Below are 20,000 nucleotides of genomic sequence, written 5' to 3'. Positions count from 1 at the left end.
TTGCATTATCTGGGTGCACCATTGTAATATAAAAGGGCATCAATGGTGTGTAAGCCCACGTTTTACCGCAATCACACGATTTGAGAGAGAACTTGTGGGATTGCAAGAAATGTGGCATGTTTGTGTTTCAGTACAACACAGATATCATCCAGGTGAACGTGCTTTCCTGTGTCAAGGTAAGAAGAACCTGGTTGTGACTGAACTGAGCGTTGCGTGCTGAGTGTCTGTGGAACAGAGTGACTGTGTCGATGTCTCTGTTGCTTTTCCACATTGTGTCAGTCCGGCTGGGTCACAAAACACCATCAACATGGCGTGAACATGATCCTTGTGAGACTGGAGCCACAGAATCACACATCACACATATGTGGAGTGATGGCCTAGAGGTAACGCGTCCGCCTAGGAAGCGAGAGAATCTGAGCGCGCTGGTTCGAATCACGGTTCAGCCGCCGATATTTTCTCCCCCTCCACTAGACCTTGAGTGGTGGTCTGGACGCTAGTCATTCGGATGAGACGATAAACCGAGGTCCCGTGTGCAGCATGCACTTAGCGTACGTAAAAGAACCCACGGCAACAAAAGGGTTGTCCCTGACAAAATTATGTAGAAAAATCCACTTCGATAGGTAAAACAAATAAAACTGCACGCAGGAAAAAATATTTTTAAAATGGGTGGCGCTCTATTGTAGCGACGCGCTCTCCCTGGGGAGAGCAGCCCGAATTTCACACAGAGAAATCTGTTGTGACAAAAATAAATACAAATACAAATATTTCTGAAATACAATTTTGTACTAGGACTTTAATGAAATATGAATACCCTGCATTTGGACATTACCCCGGTTGGTAAAGTCCAATTTTAGTATCCTAAATCATTGCACCTATTTTACGGGCAATTTTGTGCATGTATGAAACGATATTACCATTGATAGATGTTGTAACCCATTTTAGGTGGATGTCGACACTTATTGTGTACGTTATTTTACAGTCAGTTTTGATGCGGATTCAGTCATGCCACCATCTTGCTTTTCCCTTTTTTGCCCCACAAACCGTGGACATGTAACCACTGGGTGCAATGATTCAGGATGCTGAAATAGGGCATTACCCCATTTTATTCTAATTGATTATCGGTTGGTAACGCATATGTTCACCGAATCACTACTACTACTACTACTACTACTACTGTTGCTGCTGTTACTGCTGCTGCTGCTACTACTACTGCTGCTGCTGCTGCTACTACTGCTGCTGCTGCTACTACTACTGCTGCTGCTACTACTACTACTGCTGCTGCTGCTGCTGCTGCTGCTACTACTACTGCTACTGCTGCTGCTGCTGCTACTACTACTGCTGCTACTACTGCTACTGCGACTACTATTACCACCACCACTATTTCTACTACTTCTACCACCACCACCACCACCACCACCACTACTACTACTACTACCACCACCACTACTACTACTACTACTACCACCACACCATTACTAGTACTACTACTACTACCACCACCACCACTACTACTACCACCACCACCACCACTACCACCACCACTACTACTACTACTACTACTACTACTACTACTACTACTACCACCACCACCACCACTACTACTATTACTACTACTACCATCACCACAACTACTACTACTACTACTACCACCACCACCACCACCACTACTACCACCACCACCACCACCACCACCACTACCACTACTGCTACTACTACCACCACCACTACTACTACTACTACTACCACCACACCATTACTACCACCACCACCACTACTACTTCTACCGCTACTACTACAACTACGACTGCTACTACTACCACCACATCTACTACCACTACTACTGCTACCACTACTACCACTACTACTTCTACAGCTACTTAAACTGCTAACACTTCCACCACTACAACTTCTGCCACTCTTCCCTCCCGTGCAGATGACAGCCCTGGTCCTGCCTGACATGTTGAAGCGGAGAAGGGGAACAATCATCAACGTGGCTTCCATAGCGGCATTACGTCCCTTGGCTTTCGGCAGCGTGTACTGTGCTACCAAGGTAACGCGAGGATTGAATGGGCAAGTGTGTGTGTGTGTGTTGGGAAGCGCGTGTGTGTGTGTGTGCGCGCGTGTGTTGGGAAGCGTGTGTGTGTGTGTGTGTGTATTGGGAAGCGCGCACGCGTGCATGTGTGTGTGTGTGTGTGGCCGCGCGTTCGCGCGCGTTTTCGGCAAAACTAAGAAAGACTTTGAAAGCAGAAGGTACCAGTGACGTTTCTTGTGAAAAGATAGACAAAAATACCAAAAAAAAACAGTAGGTTTCGATTACATGTTTTGGCCTAACTTTGACAGGACTCAAGAAGGGAGTATTAATAACACTTTTGGGGTAAACGTAGAGAAGACTTTCAGAAGGTACTTCTAATATTTCAGAGGCAGACGCTGATATAAGTCGTTTACAAGAAGAGAGACTGGAATGGATTGTCAAGAAAGTCATTAACCCTCATATCAAGTTTTAACGGAATAACCAGATTCAGAAAAGGCGAGCGTTGTGGACCGTGCATATAGTTCGTGTGAAAATACAGCAGTTAGCAGTGTGTGTGTTGCTCAGCTATGTAGAAAAGAAATACACGTTGAGGATCCGTATGATAGTCATTTCCGACGACTATGACTATCAGAACAGCAGAGGAGCCAACTGCTGTCCCGACTATCTGGGCTAGAATTTGATTACAATGGAGAATGTCTTGCCCAAGTTACATCCCCTCTCTCTCGGCCAAGAGGGTTTTAGGACAATCGGCGTTGGGATGCTTCCCAAAGGCCAGCTAGCCCCCCAAGGCTGCAGCACTGAGAGCCAGTGCAATCTTGCCTCCTAGTTTGAGTCATTGTCCTCCCCAAAGACAAAGCTGCAAATGACTTCCCATTGCAATGGAAAAACCATTGATCATACAGCTCGTATTTTGCTGTTGGTCCAGCTTATGTCAGTGTGTGATATAAACTGAGCGTTGTCATGGCTGGTCTAAACGTTGATGATCAGCAAATGGTTCACAAACAAACGCAGAAGGCAGTGATGTTCTGTGATAAAAGAGGGTATTTATACAAACGTTAAACGGGCGCAATAGCCGAGTGGTTAAAGCGTTGGACTGTCAGTCCGATGGTCCCGGGTTCGAATTTCTGTAACGGTGCCTGGTGGGGTAAAGGGTAGAGATTTTTCCGATCTCCCAGGTCAACATATGTGCAGACCTGCCAGTGCCTGAACCCCCTTCGTGTGTGTACGCAAGCACGTTAAAGATCCAGTAATCCATGTCAGCGTTCGGTGGGTGATGGAAACAAGAACATACACAGCATGCACACCCCCGAAAACGGAGTATGGCTGCCCACTTGGCGGGATAAAAACGGTCATACACGTGAAAGCCCACTCGTGTACATACAAGTAAACGTGGGAGTTGCAGCCCACGAACGAAGAAGAAGAAGAAGGAGGAGAATACAAACGTTGAAGTGCATTCATCTCCTCAACGTCTTCTTCTTTTCGGTAGAATTGTGTAAATTGCAGAGTGTGGTTGTTTGTAAATTGCAGAGTGTGGTTGTTTGTATATTGCAGAGTGTGTTTTTTGTATATTTATTGCAGATGTGCTTTTTTGCTTTTTGCAGAGTGTGGTGGTGGTTTTGTTTTTGTTTTTGTCAGTGAGGTAAACATGATGATTTGGTTTGTTCCAGGCTTTTGTTCGGTTTTTCTCTGAAGCTCTGAACATGGAATATTCCCCACAAGGAGTTACTGTCCAGGTATGGCGTGTTGTACTTCTACATAATTTTGTGCCTTGTAGTTCTACATAGTTCTGTGCCTTGTAGTTCTACATATTTCTGTGCCTTGTAGTTCTACATAGTTCTGTGCCTTGTAGATCTACATGTTTCTGTGCCTTGTAGTTCTACATGTTTCTGTGCCTTGTAGTTCTACATGTTTCTGTGCCTTGTAGATCTACATAGTTCTGTGCCTTGTAGTTCTACATGTTTCTGTGCCTTGTAGATCTACATAGTTCTGTGCCTTGTAGTTCTACATGTTTCTGTGCCTTGTAGATCTACATAGTTCTGTGCCTTGTAGTTCTACATGTTTCTGTGCCTTGTGGCTCTACATAGTTCTGTGCCTTGTAGTTCTACATGTTTCTGTGCCTTGTAGTTCTACATGTTTCTGTGCCTTGTAGTTCTACATGTTTCTGTGCCTTGTAGTTCTACATAGTTCTGTGCCTTGTAGTTCTACATGTTTCTGTGCCTTGTAGATCTACATGTTTCTGTGCCTTGTAGTTCTACATGTTTCTGTGCCTTGTAGTTCTACATGTTTCTGTGCCTTGTAGTTCTACATGTTTCTGTGCCTTGTAGTTCTACATAGTTCTGTGCCTTGTAGTTCTACATAGTTCTGTGCCTTGTAGTTCTACATAGTTCTGTGCCTTGTAGTTCTACATGTTTCTGTGCCTTGTAGTTCTACATGTTTCTGTGCCTTGTAGTTCTACATAGTTCTGTGCCTTGTAGTTCTACATGTTTCTGTGCCTTGTAGTTCTACATAGTTCTGTGCCTTGTAGTTCTACATGTTTCTGTGCCTTGTAGTTCTACATGTTTCTGTGCCTTGTAGTTCTACATGTTTCTGTGCCTTGTAGTTCTACATAGTTCTGTGCCTTGTAGCTCTACATGTTTCTGTGCCTGTTTCTGTGCCTTGTAGTTCTACATGTTTCTGTGCCTTGTAGCTCTACATGTTTCTGTGCCTTTGTTTATGGAGATAGAACAGAGTGGCTATGGGGGTTGTAGTAGGTGTCACGCGAGTGTATATGCATAAAGGCTCTTTTGCCTATTTTTACCTGTTTGTCTATCTTGTCTGTCTTTTTGTCCGTTTCTCAGTCTCTCTCTCTCTTCTCTCTCTCTCTCTCTCTCTGTCTCTCTCTCTCTCTCTCTCTCTCAAGGGTAGGAGGGAGGAAGAGGGAAAGAGAAAGGGGGGGGGGGGAGAATAATGGGGCCTACAATAAGACAAGTCTGTCTGTCCCTCCAGTCACACACACACACACACACACACACACACACACACACACACACATCTCCCTCACCCTCTCCCTTGACACTAAAACAAAACACCTCTTTTGACACTGAAACAGAACACCTCCTCTTTTGACACTGAAACAGAACACCTCCTTTGACACTGAAACAGAACACCTCTTATGACACTGAAACAGAACAACTCCTTTGACACTGAAACAGAACACATCCCTTTGACACTGAAACAGAACACCTCTCCTTTGACACTGAAACAGAACACCTCTCCTTTGACACTGAATCAGAACACCTCCTTTGACACTGAAACAGAACACCTCTCCTTTGATACTGAAACAGAACACCTCTCCTTTGACACTGAATCAGAACACCTCTTTTGACACTGAAACAGAACACCTCCCTTTGACACTGAAACAGAACACCTCTCCTTTGACACTGAACCAGAACACCTCTCCTTTGACACTGAAACAGAACACCTCCCTTTGACACTGAAACATAACACCTCCCTTTGACACTGAAACAGAACACATCCCTTTGACACTGAAACAGAACACCTCTCCTTTGACACTGAAACAGAACACCTTTTCACACTGAAACAGAACACCTCTCCTTTGACACTGAAACAGAACACCTCTCATTTGACACTGAATCAGAACACCTCTTTTGACACTGAAACAGAACACCTCCCTTTGACACTGAAACAGAACACCTCTCCTTTGACACTGAAACAGAACACCTCCCTTTGACACTGAAACAGAACACCTCCCTTTGACACTGAAACAGAACACCTCTTTTGACACTGAAACAGAACACCTCCTTTGACACTAAAACAGAACACCTCTCCTTTGACACTGAAACAGAACACCTCCCTTTGACACTGAAACAGAACACCTCCCTTTGACACTAAAACAGAACACCTCTCCTTTGACACTGAAACAGAACACCTCTCCTTTGACACTGAAACAGAACACCTTTTGACACTGAAACAGAACACATCCCTTTGACACTGAAACAGAACACCTCCCTTTGACACTGAAACAGAACACCTCCCTTTGGCACTGAAACAGAACACCTCCTTTGACACTGAAACAGAACACCTTCATTGACACTGAAACAGAACTCCTCCCTTTGACACTGAAACACGACGGACGCATTAGCTGAGTGGTTAAAGCGTTGGACTTTCAATCCCAGGGTCCCGGGTTCGAATCTCGGTACTGAACGGCTCCTGGTGGGTAAAGGGTGGAGATTTTTCCGATCCCCCATGCCAACAACATGTGTGCAGACCCGCTTGTATCAGAAGATCACATTATGCACGTTAAAGATCCTGTAATCCATGTCAGTGTTCGGTGGGTCATGGAAACAAGAGCATACCCAAGCATGCACACCCCTGGAAAACGGAGTATGACTGCCTACATGTCGGGGTAAAAACGGTCATACACGTAAAAGCCCACTCGTGTACATGAATACGAGTGAACATGGGAGTTGCAGCCCACGAACGAAGAAGAAGAAAAAAAAAGAAAGAAAAAAAAGACACTGAAACAGAAAGTGACCGTACCTTTTGTTCAGGCGGTGTGTCCGGGGCTGGTGCGGACCAGCTTGAGCAGAGAATACGTCAAATGCTCCGCCTTGAGCAATACACTGGTGCTGGCTTCCCCTGACCAGTTCGCCCGAGCAGCCCTGAGGACCATGGGCCGGGAGTCCACAACCAGTGCCTTCTGGCCTCACGAGCTGCAGGTCACACACGCACGCACGCACAAACACTAACACACACACACGCACGCACGCACACGTACGCACACACACACACACACACACACACACACACACACAAGAAGAAAACACACACACACACACACACACACACACACACATCTCTTTTTTTTACTTTCTTCTTCTTCTTCTTTGTGTGTGTGTGTGTGTGTGTGTGTGTTCTTCTTGTGTGTGTGTGTGTGTGTGTGTGTGTGTGTGTGTGTGTGCCTTTTGTCGTGCATGTGTGAGACAGGGTATGTTTTCATTCTTCATTTGTTTCCTCTTCTGAAAAAAAAAAAAAAGAAATTAAAAGATGTTGAATCCTGCAGGAGCCCCACGTTTTCCAGGTCTGTAAACACGTTTCCCACATCGTCGGTCCAGTGTCGCTCCTTGACTGAGTCACCTGCTTGCATCAGTCCCTATCAAATTAGTTCGTTAGTGTCCAGTACGCCTACTGACTGAAAATAGTCTAAACCGGTTGCAAAGGGAGGTGCGCATATGTGCACGAATGTGTGTGTGTGTGTGTGTGTGTGTGTGTGTGTGTGCCAAACATATCAGTTTTCCCCTGGTGGAAACTTTGTTGGTTGAGTCAAACAGCCATGCTTTGAAAGCTTCTTAATTAAATGTGTTCTGTTTGGCGTTTAGGTTGCTGTTGACTTGTGTGCAAAAAATACGTAATACAACATGTAGTTCCAGAGGTTTCTAGAAAGTTTCACAAAGTTCTATTACTTTAAAAGAAAAAAAAAGAGTATGTGTCGGGGTGTGTGTGTGTGTCTTACTTTTAGAATGGATGCCACTTCCCGTTTTCAAGTTACCTTCTTTTTTCATAATATTCTCTGCACTCTGATGACTGGTCAGGCCCGTCATAACTCTGGAACATTCAGTTTCAAGTGGCAGTCTTTTAGTTTTGAGAGGGTGGTTTCCGAAATGAGTGGAACTGAAAGTCATGTCTCCATAGCAACGACCGTGGAAAGATTGAGATTGTGGATCCTTTTTGGTAGAAGAAGCCTAAAGACTTCAAAACTTGTTATCAGACTTGACCTTTCTTCCCTTTTTACATTGGTTAACCCTTTCACCGCCACTCAATTTAGAGTGCAAAATTCCCTTGTGCTATAAACACAGAAATATGGTGTCTAGGAATAGCTGGGGATTCCCCCTGTGATGTGTAGAAATAATGACCTGTCCTTCCACCGAACATAAAGAGCAGTAGGTTCCTGGACAACACACCCATGATCTGGTCACCCTTCAGTGACATGGGTCCTCTACATAGCTGCTGCATATACACGAGTTTGGCAGTGAAAGGGTTAAATCTGTTCTGGGTTCCCACCAAGACAGGTCATCTGCCCTGACATGGTTCCTTTGCGGTCGGCTTGGCTTGGCATCACGCTTTGATTTTGATTTGTTCTTCCTGGATAGGATTCAAGAGAGAGATCAGAACTAGCTCTTGTCTTCATACAGTCAGTCCACTGAAGGGTTTTAATCATGGTATACGTGGGTGTTTTTAATGCGGGCAACAGCGTGTGTGTGTGTGTGTGTGTGTGTGTGTGTGTGTGTGCGTGTGTGTAGGTTTTTTTGTTTTGTTTTGTTTGTTTGTTGTTTTTTGTTGTTTTTTAGGTTCGCGTTCATTTATGAGGAAGTTGTACTTCCTGCACTATGTTGTTTTGTTGTTGTTGTTGGTGTTGTTTTTCCATGTAGATATTTGCTAAGGGTAGGTTGATAATTTGAAGGGTGTGTTGTTGGATCCTTTTTCATTTTGTTTTTCAAAGTTTTATGAATGTGTTTGTGTGTATGTGTGCGTGTGTGTGTGTGTGTGCGTTTGTGTGTGTGTGTGCGTTTCTGTGTCTGTCTGTCTGTCTCTGTCTCTGTCTGTGTCTGTGTGCGCACGCGCACGCACGCCCCTCATTCCATTTTCACCATGGTGATTGTGTGTGCAGGCATTTTTCCTGCCGATGATGTCCGACTCCTCTCTCACGGCCAAGTTTGTCCGAGAGAGAGAAAGGATGATAGAGCACCTGAAAAAACAGTGATGTGACTACGCTGTGCTCAGGTACACCGATAATCAGGACGTTCAAAAGTGTTAGTGGATTTCTGAAATGTTTCAAGCAAAGCATTTTTGAGTGTAGGTGGCAGGATCGGCACGATCATATCGAGACTAGTGATAGCTTTTTGTTTGTTTGTTTGTTTGTTGTTGTTTTTTAATACAGAATGTTTAAAACTGGTAATAACGAGGAACCATGTATTTAAAATAATATGAACAGATACTATGTGAGAAGGCCATTATCTAATTTCAGGTTTGCTGTGTCAGATATAGCCTGCCATCGATTCAGATACAAGAGAAAAAGTTCCATGAATGTTTTATGTGGTTTATGTAAGGCAGCTGAAGGCACGAAATCCATTTTACGTTCTGCTGTCTTGTCTTGCATGATGTAAGGATAAAACTGATTGAACCCAAGTATTATCAAAACCCATGTCTTCTTAGATTAAATTTGCTTATGACTTCCAGAAATGAAACTGTCTTGACTAACTTTGCTTTTATTTGTCTGCAAAGCACTGATGCAACTGTATATTTGTACAGCTTAGGATGTAATCATGTGTTTCGTGTTATACTATTTGTCAGGACTGAGACAGCGCTAAGCGCCAAATGTAGTGTGGTTGTTGCCAAGTTAGGCAGCGAGTGCAAGAGTCTAGATCTGTAAATAGACTTGTATATAACCAATCAGCTGTAGTGTATTTTAACCAATCAGAATGTAAGGTGGATGAACGGTCAACCAATCAGCTGTAGTGTATTTTAACCAATCAGCTGTAGTATATTTTAACCAATCAGAGAGTTCTACGTGGGGGTAGTTAAGAGAGATACCTATGTGTGTGCTCCCTGCGGAAGGCAGGCGTTTTTTGCTCCATGTGTTTTGGATGTGACTTAGTGCATGGTGGTACTGTGTGCTAGGGACTTCAGTCCAGAGGTGATGGACTATTCCTTGTTTTCCTTGTGCCTGAAGCACTTGTTAGAAGTGTGCTGAAGGATTGTATTGTTTGTTTTGGGACTGGGGTACTAGCATTGCTGTGGGTGAGCTACATCTTGCGTTACTAAGCTTAGTACAACGTTGCTGTGCGGCGAAGAACGGTGTTATTCCTTTGTCACCAGTGACTGTGAAGTACGGGGTGTGAGCCAGTTCCCTTTTGTGTTCGTCGTCCTGGGAAAGCGTGGCCAGCGGGCGTCGGAGGACGTTGGATACGTGAAATTCCCATTGTGCATCCCCGTTCCTGTACATAGCCCCATAACCTTTTCTTCTGGCTGGATCTGCCTAATCATATTTTGTTTTACCGTCTAGATCTATCCCACCCCTGTACATTCTCCCTGTGTGAGTGGTCCGACGTGTGGTAGGGGAAGCTGAGTGTAGGTTCTCGGACAGAGGGAGAGCGGAACGTTGGTTATCCATGTGTGGGGGAGCTGCGGTTACCGGAGGAGGCGGACTTCGGACTTCACCCCGAGGTCGACGAGGCAGGAGCCCGGAACGCTCGTGGTGAAGTGTCCCCGCACGAGCATGCTCTTCGACGAGAGGAGGGAAAAGATGGTGGCCGTCAGCGCGACGCGTCGATTTGTTGCTGCTGAAGATGTGGAGGCATTGTTTGTGTAGTGCGTGTGTCAAGTCATAACAGAGACGAGAGATTCCAGCGTGTGTGGTGTAGTGCACAATGAGGAGTTCGTGACGTCAGAGAGTTCTTCGTAAGTACTGTGTTGAATAACTAGGCCTGAACGTGCCTTGAGGTTGTCGGGAACTCCAGGGGATGATTCGTACCGATCATAAGAGACCCTAAGAATGTCTTTTGCTTTTGTTGTACTATAACCTTTGCATGCTGGATTGTGAATGTTCTTTGATTGGTGACCTATGTATGTGGTGGTCGAGAGGTTATCGACCAGGCATTGAGATTGTTGCTCGCAGGATTGCGTGGAAAGATTGTGGGTTTAGTGTGGAGTGTGCTGAAGTTACCATTACGTCGGAAGCGAACGAGAAGGCTGAGTGTTGAGTGTGTGATTAAGTGGGCTGTGCACGTGTTGTATTAAGGGAAATAAAAGGTTAAATTGCTATTTAGTGTTATATTGTGTCATTTTGTGTCTGTAGCTGGCGAATGTGGTGAAAGTTCTTCGTCATGAGTGTTTATTTTGTTGTTGTGATTGTTGGTGGGAGCCAGCCTTTAATTTTATTATTTACTGCCTGCCACTCCAGGTCGTCAAGACCTGACACTATTTTTTGGTATACATTTGTCTATATTGTATGTTCACAATGTAAATGTAATTATTCTTCGTATACGATTATGTAATACCCCCTTCAGACAGGGGTTGTGGCCTAATCTGAATAAAATATTCGCATTCTCTCTCTCTCTCTCTCTCTCTCTCTCTCTCTCTCTCTCTCAGTAGTGTGTGCTCTCTCTGTAGTGCTGTAGTGTGTGTGTGTGTGTGTGACGCTTCTCAGTTATCCTTTGCGGAAAACGAGGACATCAGGACTTAATTACATCACCTTCCTGGTGTTAACAACTTTAAAAAAGCAATTTTTCTGCCCTTTTTTTTTTTTTTTTTTTTTTTTCAAGCTTTCCAAAAAAAGCGATTTTCTTCTGCAGAAGAGATAGGAGAGTATGAGTAAGAACTTTGACAAGAGAGGGATGGGACTGAGGACAACTCTCCCCCTAACCCCCCCATTCCCCACCACCCCGCAACCTCTCCACCCCCAACTTTTTATGACCTATCGAAGTTAGACAACCGCATCATACTCATTTTGTTTCAAAGGAAGAGTTGTTTCCCGTACACTGTGAACGTGATGTTTTTTCTGCAACATTGGAAATTATCAGTGTCTGAAAAGGCACAGAAATTTGTCTTTTGGCTCCAGTATACATGACATTAAACATATAAAGCACAATATTTTTTACAACATGAATATCCATAAAAATATGGAACTTATATGACTAAAGTACAAAAATTCATCATTGCTGAGAAGGTAAGAAAAACATGTCACTGGCACTAAATTGAAGATAAGCTAAACATATGTACAGCACAATCACTCAAAAACATTTATGAAGATATATGTATGCATTACTATAGCATTATGAATAAAAATAACGTAGACCACAGGAGACAAGAAGTCCTCTATCACATTGATGAAATGATAAATAAATAAATAGATAAATAAAAATGAATAAATAAATGAATAGATTAAGAAAGAAACAAACAAAATGAAATAAAATAGCATAAATAATATATAACTCACCCACTCATATACACACCCACTCAACACACTACATAAGAATAATATAGACCACATAAGAAAAAAAGTCCTTTAACACATTGATTAAATGATAAATGCATAAATGAATAAACAAATGAATGGATAAAAAAAAAGAGTGAACAAATGAAATTAAATAAAATAGCATGAATGATAAATAACTCGCCCACTTATATACACACCCAGTCAGCACACATATTTCCAATCTCCACCCCCACACCCTCTCCCACATACACACATATCAGGACACACTGGTAACAACAGTGCACCAGCCACCATTAATCATTTATCATTATGAAGATGTGACTGTTAAAGAATATCCGAAATAAAAGCAAACAAACAGAATAGTAAAAGTTTAATACAGTACCATAATAAAATCATAGAAAGATAATAATAGATTAATACAGTACCATAATAAAAAATAAAAATATTTTCATTTAAAAAGAAACAGAAATCCCTTTTACACTGACTTTAAGATGGAGATGGCACTTGACAAGATAAAGTACAACTATTATTGTCAATAGATTAACTGAAATTTGTCTTTTGGCTCAAGTAAATGTAACATTAAACATATAAAGCACAGTGATTTTAATTCTATACATGCATATTCATTAAAACATGCAACACAATTACAAAGTAGTAAAATCAATGTTGACAAGGTAAGAAACAAAAAACACATGTCATTGACACTGATGAGATAAGCTATGAACACAAACAGCACAATCACATATAGAACATTTATTCAGATAATTATGCATTACAATTTTTTTTTTTCTGTCAAGGCCTAAGTGTGTGTAGGTTTCACTGTTGGTCAGGCATCTGCTTAGCAGATGTGGTACGTGTAGCGTATATGGATTTGTCCGAACGCAGTGACGCCTCCTTGAGCTACTGATACTGATATTGATAGCTACACGAATAAAATCAAAGTAGACCACATTTATAAGAAAACATATAACACACTGGATAATAAATAAATAAATTCATTACTTACCCACTTACATACACACCCTATCACTGCTCCTACCCCCCGCACTCCCCTCCACACACAATCATATCAGGACACACTAGTAACAACACTCTACCAACCACTATCACAGAACATACCATAATGAAGATATGTTGATTAGTATCAAGGAGTGGATAAAGAAATATAAAAAATAAATAAATAACAGTAGAATATTTTTTTTAATCTAAGAAATACAGTACCAAATAAAATCTTTATTTCGCAACAACAACAACAACAAAAAGAATTCATTTTACACTGAATTTCAAACAGAAATGGGACTTGATATGATGGATACGATACAATTTAATTTATTGTCTGTAAATTCACAGCAATTCGTCTTTTGGCTTGAGCACTTGCAACATATAAACCTATAAAGTAGAGTCACTTTCAGAAAACTCATTAAAATATGCAACACAATAACTTAATTAAGTAACAGGTAACTAGGAAAGACACAACACATCCATTGACACTGAAATGTAAAATAAGCAAATTACCGTGTGTACAGCACAATCGCTCAAAACTCATATGAAGATAATCATAGATTATATATAAAGAAAATCATTGCGGGCCATTTAAGAAAAGGTGTCCCACAATACATTATATATAATCGATATGATAATGCATGAGAACTCTCCCACTCACATACATAACACCCAATGCGCCTTGCCCACAACACTTCCGTCCACATACATACACAGGTCTACATCAGCTAGGACACATTGGTAACAACAGTGCACCAACCACTATCACATAACATATCATTATGAAGATGAGAGCATTAAATAAGTAATCAATAAGGAAATAAGATGATAATGATGATTCAGAAAATAAAAAATAATCATGACTCTAACAGTGGAATGATAGATTTTGCATGCGGTACAATAATGAAATCGTGAATTTTAAAAAATCTCCCAAAACATGTGCGCTTTGGCACAGCGTGGGTGAGAAAAAGTGCAAATGTGGTGGAAATGATACGTGTGCATGTATGATCATTTCTGACGAGATGACATCTTCGACGTGAGACAAGACCGAATGCTGAAAAAAAAAAATAAAGAACAGAAAATCAATGACAAAATGGGAAGAAATTAGCTGCTTCTAAAGGCGTAAAGCAACTGTTTGTTTCACTGATGAACTTGATCAACTTCTTGTTGTTTGTGAAAATATATATATTACTAGACTTTTTTTTTGTTTTTTAAATAATAACAAGAACAGCACAATAATGATAACAACGGGCGTGGTTTAACGTCAAAGATCCTGTAACACATATGAGTGTTCGGTGGGTTATGGAGACACGAAGATATCCAGGAGGCATGAACCACGACAGAGTCATCGGCAAATCGATGTTGGTTGTGTGACGGAAAGAAGAAGAAGAAACGCATCCACAAGAGCAAGCGCTGGCGCACACACACACACACACACACACACACACACACATGTACAATGTGTTATAGTGCTTAATTCTAGGGTGGCTTTCGAGCAGCCCGGTTAGCTCAGTCGGTAGAGCATCAGACTTTTAATCTGAGGGTCAGGGGTTCGAGTCCCCTATTGGGCGCTGCAATTTTTTTTTTTTTTTTTCTGATCACAATTATTCGCCATGATACAAAGGTTTCTCTTCACCGTCTGTCTTGTCTATTTTATTTTACTTTATTCATTTTATATTATCTTATTTCTTTTTTATCATTTTATTTTTTATTTCGTTTTATTTCATTTACAACTTGGTGTTGATTGTTCCTTTTATTTCTTTTGCTTTTTTTTTTAAAATTATTATTATTAACGTAGAATCGGATTTTTCGTGTGAGGTTTTTGTGTGTGTGGGTGGGTTTTTTTGGTTTTTTTTTGGTTTTTGGGGTTGTTTTTTTTTCATCAATATAGAAAGATCTATTTTGGATTCAGAAATCAGTACTAAAATAAAAGCTGTCACTAAGTTCGGCTTAGCCAGCCTCTCCCACCTCCCTCTTGCCTCCCACCAACCTTTTTTTCTTTCTTTCTTTCTTTTCTTTCTTTTTTTTTTTCCATTAAATGATGACATATCTCCCGCCCCCTCCAACTTGTCGATAAAGTTGTGGTCTGAACACTGAGAACCGTACTGTTGAATGAAATTACTTGTTACCACTGCGGAGAAGCGAGCGGCCTGTACGGTCTGTCAATCGGAGTTGAGAACGCCGGAGTGCTTCAATGTGATCGTTCAGTTCAGACAGGTTACTCAAGGAGGCGTCACCGCGTTCGGACAGATTAATTGCAATGTTTTTAAAAGCGAATATGTGAAATGCTTTTATTTGAGAACATATGTTTATTACTCTTGTTTGATCAAGTTATCCGCGTGTGTGTGTGTGTGGGGGGGGGGGGGGGGGGGGGGGGGGGGGGGGTGCGGTGCGGGTGTGTGCTGATTATCTGGTTGTGGTTTTCCGCAATTCATCTTTATTCTTATCTTATCTGTCTATTATAATCAATGTGCAGTATAGTAGGCTATGTTTATAATTATATTCAAATAATGTTTCTTAATTCTTTCTGTTTTTACATTAAGAATACTAGTTATTACCTGCAGTGTGTGGATGTATGTATGAAACGATGTACGTGATATTTTTTACATTTGTATCTTCGTAATATTTGTTGGGGCTGTTGTTGGCTTTTACAGTTATGGTCCCCATGTTGTTTACTTGTCTATGTTGTGATAATGCACCTGACCAAATTTCTCCAGTTGGAGATAATAAAGTTATTCTTATCTTATCTTATTCATAAAAGCTACACCAGTCCTGCTAAGCAGATACCTGAACTGACGGCATCAGCCGCCGGGTAACCCAACGCGCTTAGTCAGGCCTTGAGGGGAATACTGATGAAAAAAAAAAGTGCATAAACTATAATAAATGGCTATATCATTTTTTTCCTTCTTTTTTTTTATCATCAAATAGCACGAAAAAAAAAAAAAGCCCGAAAAAAAAGTAAGCAGACAGAGTAATGAAATACAATAAAACTGATGCAACTGAAGGGGTGTTAATCATAGATTAATTGATTGATTAAATAATTGATAAAAAAAAATAAACCAACAAATAAAAGATGAAAAATATTTTTATAAAAAAAAACACTAGAAATAAAGGCTGGGTTGTTTTTTTTCAAACTAGAATATAATATAATATAATATAATATAATATAATATATATATATACAAAAGACAACTCCGACAGCAGGCCCATCATAGTCTGCCCACAGCCCTCACGGCTGTGTTCAGCTCGATCGATCAGTGCAAGCCTGGCACTCAACTTAACATTATCATCAGTCTCTGACATGTCTCTCTCTCACTCATTTTCTACTATGTGTTTGGCGGTGTCAGATGACAGACCCACACACACACGAGCGCGCGCGCGCGGCACACGGCACACCACACGAACACTGACGCACGCACACACACACACCACGCACCGCACACACACACACACACACACACACACACACACACACACACACACACACACTATCAAGTGGGGATGGGGAACTGAAGATGCAGAGGTGGTCGCAGGAGACATTTGTCATATTGTCAATAAACAAAGAGACGTAACACATTAGCATTTTCAGAGAGAGAGCATAACATGGCCAATCACATTTTCAGTAGGGCCAGCAAATACTGGGTCAGCCGGCAACTCTGTTTCATTCATAGAAGCATCACAGTTAACGATTGGTTGGAATTGCCAAACTTGCTACCAAACTTTAACCAATCACTTGCTCAAATCGCCGCCAAGACCAAACTTCCGATTTCGCGCATGCGTAAATGGTATGTTTACCTCGTTTCCAGCAGACGAATCCTCGCGCATTCAAAAGCTTTTCGATTTACGGTTTCTCCTAACCTGAAAATGTAAACAAAACGAAAGACAATGGACTGACAACATTGCAGAATGGACGTGGAAAATATTTGCAGGGACCCAGGCTTTGACACAACCGACAGAACTGGAGTAATCTTGTGACCAAACAGTTCTTCAATGTGGCGCCATGTTGGTGTGAAGAGGAACTTGAAAAATAACGGACAGTTCACTTGACTGAGATGTCCCTTTTGGTGGGTGGGTCCCATCACTCATCATCTGCGGTGTATACAGACCCAGAAAATGAATAATCATACAGTATATGTCCACACTGATAATAGGACTATGATGAAATCACGGTCAGTCATAAAAGGGAAGGAGACACGGGACTGAAGTAACTAACTCACCTTTCACATCACTACTGACATGTAAAATTAATTCAGATAGATTGTTATTTCGAATTCTTGGGCGGTTCCTTAGTAATCACATACTGTGTTTAGAGAGGAACAAAAACTATGATTTCTTTCGATGCTGTAGGCCTACATGGCTTCCATCAGTTTATCAAGTTGAACTAAATCCGCATCATAGATTGAAATGTTGCAAGTGACTGAGAGCGTTGATGTTTGTGACTTTTTGCATTCATTATCAGTTGTTTCGCTTGTCAGTTTAACGACTTCTCTTTTACGAAGTCCTGTAAGTAATTTCCTGTAATTGTATATGGAATTTTTTTTTCAGATTTCACCCTCATCTCACCCTCATTTGCACAGTTTCCCCAACCCTCCATTCATTCACATCTCCCACCCCTTCTAACCGATAATGCTCAAATGTATTCATAAATACTTTTACAAAATGTCTTCAGTCACCGACATGTGTCACACACACACACACACACACACACACACACACACACACACACACACACACACACACACACACACACACACACACACACACACACATCAAAATGCGCGAGGATTCGTCTGCTAGAATGTCAGAATCTAAAATGTTTTTTACCAGACTTCACCAAAAGTTCTTTTGAATGTGTTATTAACAATCCCAAAATGTTATTTGCTGTTGCAGAAGGTTTGCTGCGTAGTCCAATAGAACATTTGTTATAGTTGTTTGATGTTGGCGTTTATAATGTTTCCATTTTCCCTAGCGTTGTCTCTCCCTATTCACCCTCCACACATACACACATTTTTACCCCCAACCCCCTCCCACAACCCCTACCCCCACGGTGTGTGTGTTGTTGGTTTTTTTGTGTGTGTGTGTGTTTTTGTTTTTGTTTTTTTGTTGTTTTTTGTTGTTGTTGTTGTTTTGTTTGTTTGTTTTTTTTCGTCTAATATCGCTTCAAGTGGAAAGACGTTAAACTGAAGACGAACACACACACACACACACACACACACACACACACACACACACACACACACATATCAAAAGTTCACTCACGCACACACATTTACACATGCACGCGCGCACCGCACCCCTCTCTTTCCCCACCCCACACGTTTCTGAGCGCAGTAAATGAATACTAAGTCATTCCTAGTCTCGAGGATTTACATGTGAAGTCAGATAAACGCGAAAACTCATTCTTTTCCAGTTCAGTATATGTCATCGTACCTGTTCAAGAGACAGAAGTAGACGGCGGTGTCATGTGGTAACGCGTCCACCGGGCCCAGGAAGTGAGAGAATCTGAGCATAGGGGATCGAATCCCACACTCTCCATTAACCCACCCCCCACCCCGTCCCCGCCCACACACACACTCCACGCCCCGTTCACAAGACCTTGAGTGGTGGTTTGGACGCTAGTCTCTCGGATGAGACGATGAACTTAGCTCAAGTCAATAAAAGAACTCACGGAAACAAAAGGGTTGTCCCTGGCAAAATCCTGTGGAAAAACCCACTTTGATGGGGAAACTGATAGGTAAGCATACAGGAAAAAAATTAATAAAGTGGAGCTCTTCCTGGGGAGAGCGGTCCGAATTTCACACCATCAGTCACACCAGAGACATCAGTTGTGACTGAACATAAACAATGTAACAATACAATAAAGAGCGTATGGCTCACTGACACAGACAGACAGATGGGCACACTATTTCATTCCTGTTCTATCAGCCCCAATATTGCTATCTGGTTCAGCAAAAAGACTTATTCTCTTATCCATGTAATAATAATAATTATTATAATGGTATTTATACAGCGCTGAATCTTGTGCGTAGAGAAATCAAACCGCTTTCGCACCAGTCATTCACACGCATGCATAACTCTAAAAGTGGAGAAACTGAAAACAAGGAAGAGGCAGGGAAGGAAGGCTATTTTGGGAAGAGGTGGGTTTTAAGGCCAGACTTGAAAGAGCTGAGTGTGGAGACTTGACGAAGCGAAAGAGGAAGTTCATTCCAGTTGCGAGGTCCAGCGACCAGAGGCAGAGAGAGAACGGCGGCCGACATGTCTGTTATCTATGTCTGTTTATCAGGGCAGGTTAAACCAGAGGTGTTCGTACGTACTTGGTGTTCCTCATCACGATAGATAACACATCGACGCTGAAAATTCGCTGGTACATTTGTGTAGTGTGTACGAATGTGTGTTTTCTGTGCAAAAGAACCGAGAAGAATCGGGAGAGAGAGAGTGTGTGTGAGTGTGTATTTGGGAGGTGGAGGAGGCGCGTTTGTGTGTGTGTGTGTGTGTTTGCCTTCGCCGGCTCGCATGTTTTGATTGGTGCCATACTGTTTTACGTTAATATACATATATTTTTTACCAGGGTAAGCGCTTTATAAAAGCGCACAATAGTAGTAGTGGCATCCTTATTATTGTTGTTGTTATCATCATTATTATTAAGAAGAAGGAGGAGGAGAAGAAAAAGGACAACAACAAAAACAAAACAACTGACAAGTAGAAGAAAAAAGAAACGAAGCAAAAAACAAAACAAAAAAGTAGCGACTGTAGTTCACTCTGCAGGCTAAACGATCCCTAGAGCAGTGACCGCGTGGTGAGTAGTGCTGCGACGTGCGCTGTCTGAACGTGCCTCTGGAGAGGCGGGCGAGCCCCACATCTGAACATTGCCCTCTATTTTTTTGGTCAATGAGCTCGCCCCACTCCACGCACCTCACGCACCCCCTCCCACCTTCCTCCATCCCTTCCTCCCCCTCCAACCCCCTCACACCT

General features: G+C 41.9%; 2 protein-coding genes and 1 non-coding gene across 8 annotated transcripts in view; all 3 read left to right on the top strand.

Moving 5' to 3' along the window:
• The window catches only part of LOC143301195 (very-long-chain 3-oxoacyl-CoA reductase-B-like), a 30,447-nt gene extending 19,310 nt beyond the window's left edge, over positions 1 to 11,137 (top strand). For 2 of the 3 annotated variants that reach the window (XM_076615313.1, XM_076615315.1), the window contains 5 exons: positions 132 to 176; positions 1,934 to 2,050; positions 3,700 to 3,765; positions 6,583 to 6,750; positions 8,700 to 11,137. In XM_076615313.1, the coding sequence (XP_076471428.1) occupies positions 132 to 176; positions 1,934 to 2,050; positions 3,700 to 3,765; positions 6,583 to 6,750; positions 8,700 to 8,792 (489 nt within the window). In that variant the 3' untranslated portion in view covers positions 8,793 to 11,137. The remainder of the gene's footprint in view (positions 1 to 131; positions 177 to 1,933; positions 2,051 to 3,699; positions 3,766 to 6,582; positions 6,751 to 8,699) is intronic. The other variant, XM_076615314.1, reaches the window with a different exon arrangement.
• A 3,389-nt stretch (positions 11,138 to 14,526) lies between these two features.
• Trnak-uuu (transfer RNA lysine (anticodon UUU)) lies at positions 14,527 to 14,599 on the top strand. The gene has a single exon. It is a non-coding gene; the product is annotated as a tRNA-Lys (tRNA).
• Positions 14,600 to 16,815: 2,216 nt separating this feature from the next.
• LOC143301391 (1,5-anhydro-D-fructose reductase-like) overlaps positions 16,816 to 20,000 on the top strand; it is a 22,166-nt gene continuing 18,981 nt past the window's right edge. The window contains exon 1 of one of the 4 annotated variants that reach the window (XM_076615638.1): positions 16,816 to 16,894. The gene's annotated coding sequence lies outside the window, so the exon portion shown is untranslated. Of the gene's footprint in view, positions 17,198 to 20,000 lie in introns of all 4 variants that reach the window. The other 3 variants (XM_076615635.1, XM_076615637.1, XM_076615636.1) reach the window with 3 other exon arrangements.

Source organism: Babylonia areolata, chromosome 27, assembly GCF_041734735.1.
Source record: "Babylonia areolata isolate BAREFJ2019XMU chromosome 27, ASM4173473v1, whole genome shotgun sequence".
NCBI lineage: Eukaryota > Metazoa > Mollusca > Gastropoda > Neogastropoda > Buccinidae > Babylonia > Babylonia areolata.
Note: the sequence above shows the minus strand (reverse complement) of the source record. Positions and strands in the feature narration are given on the sequence as shown.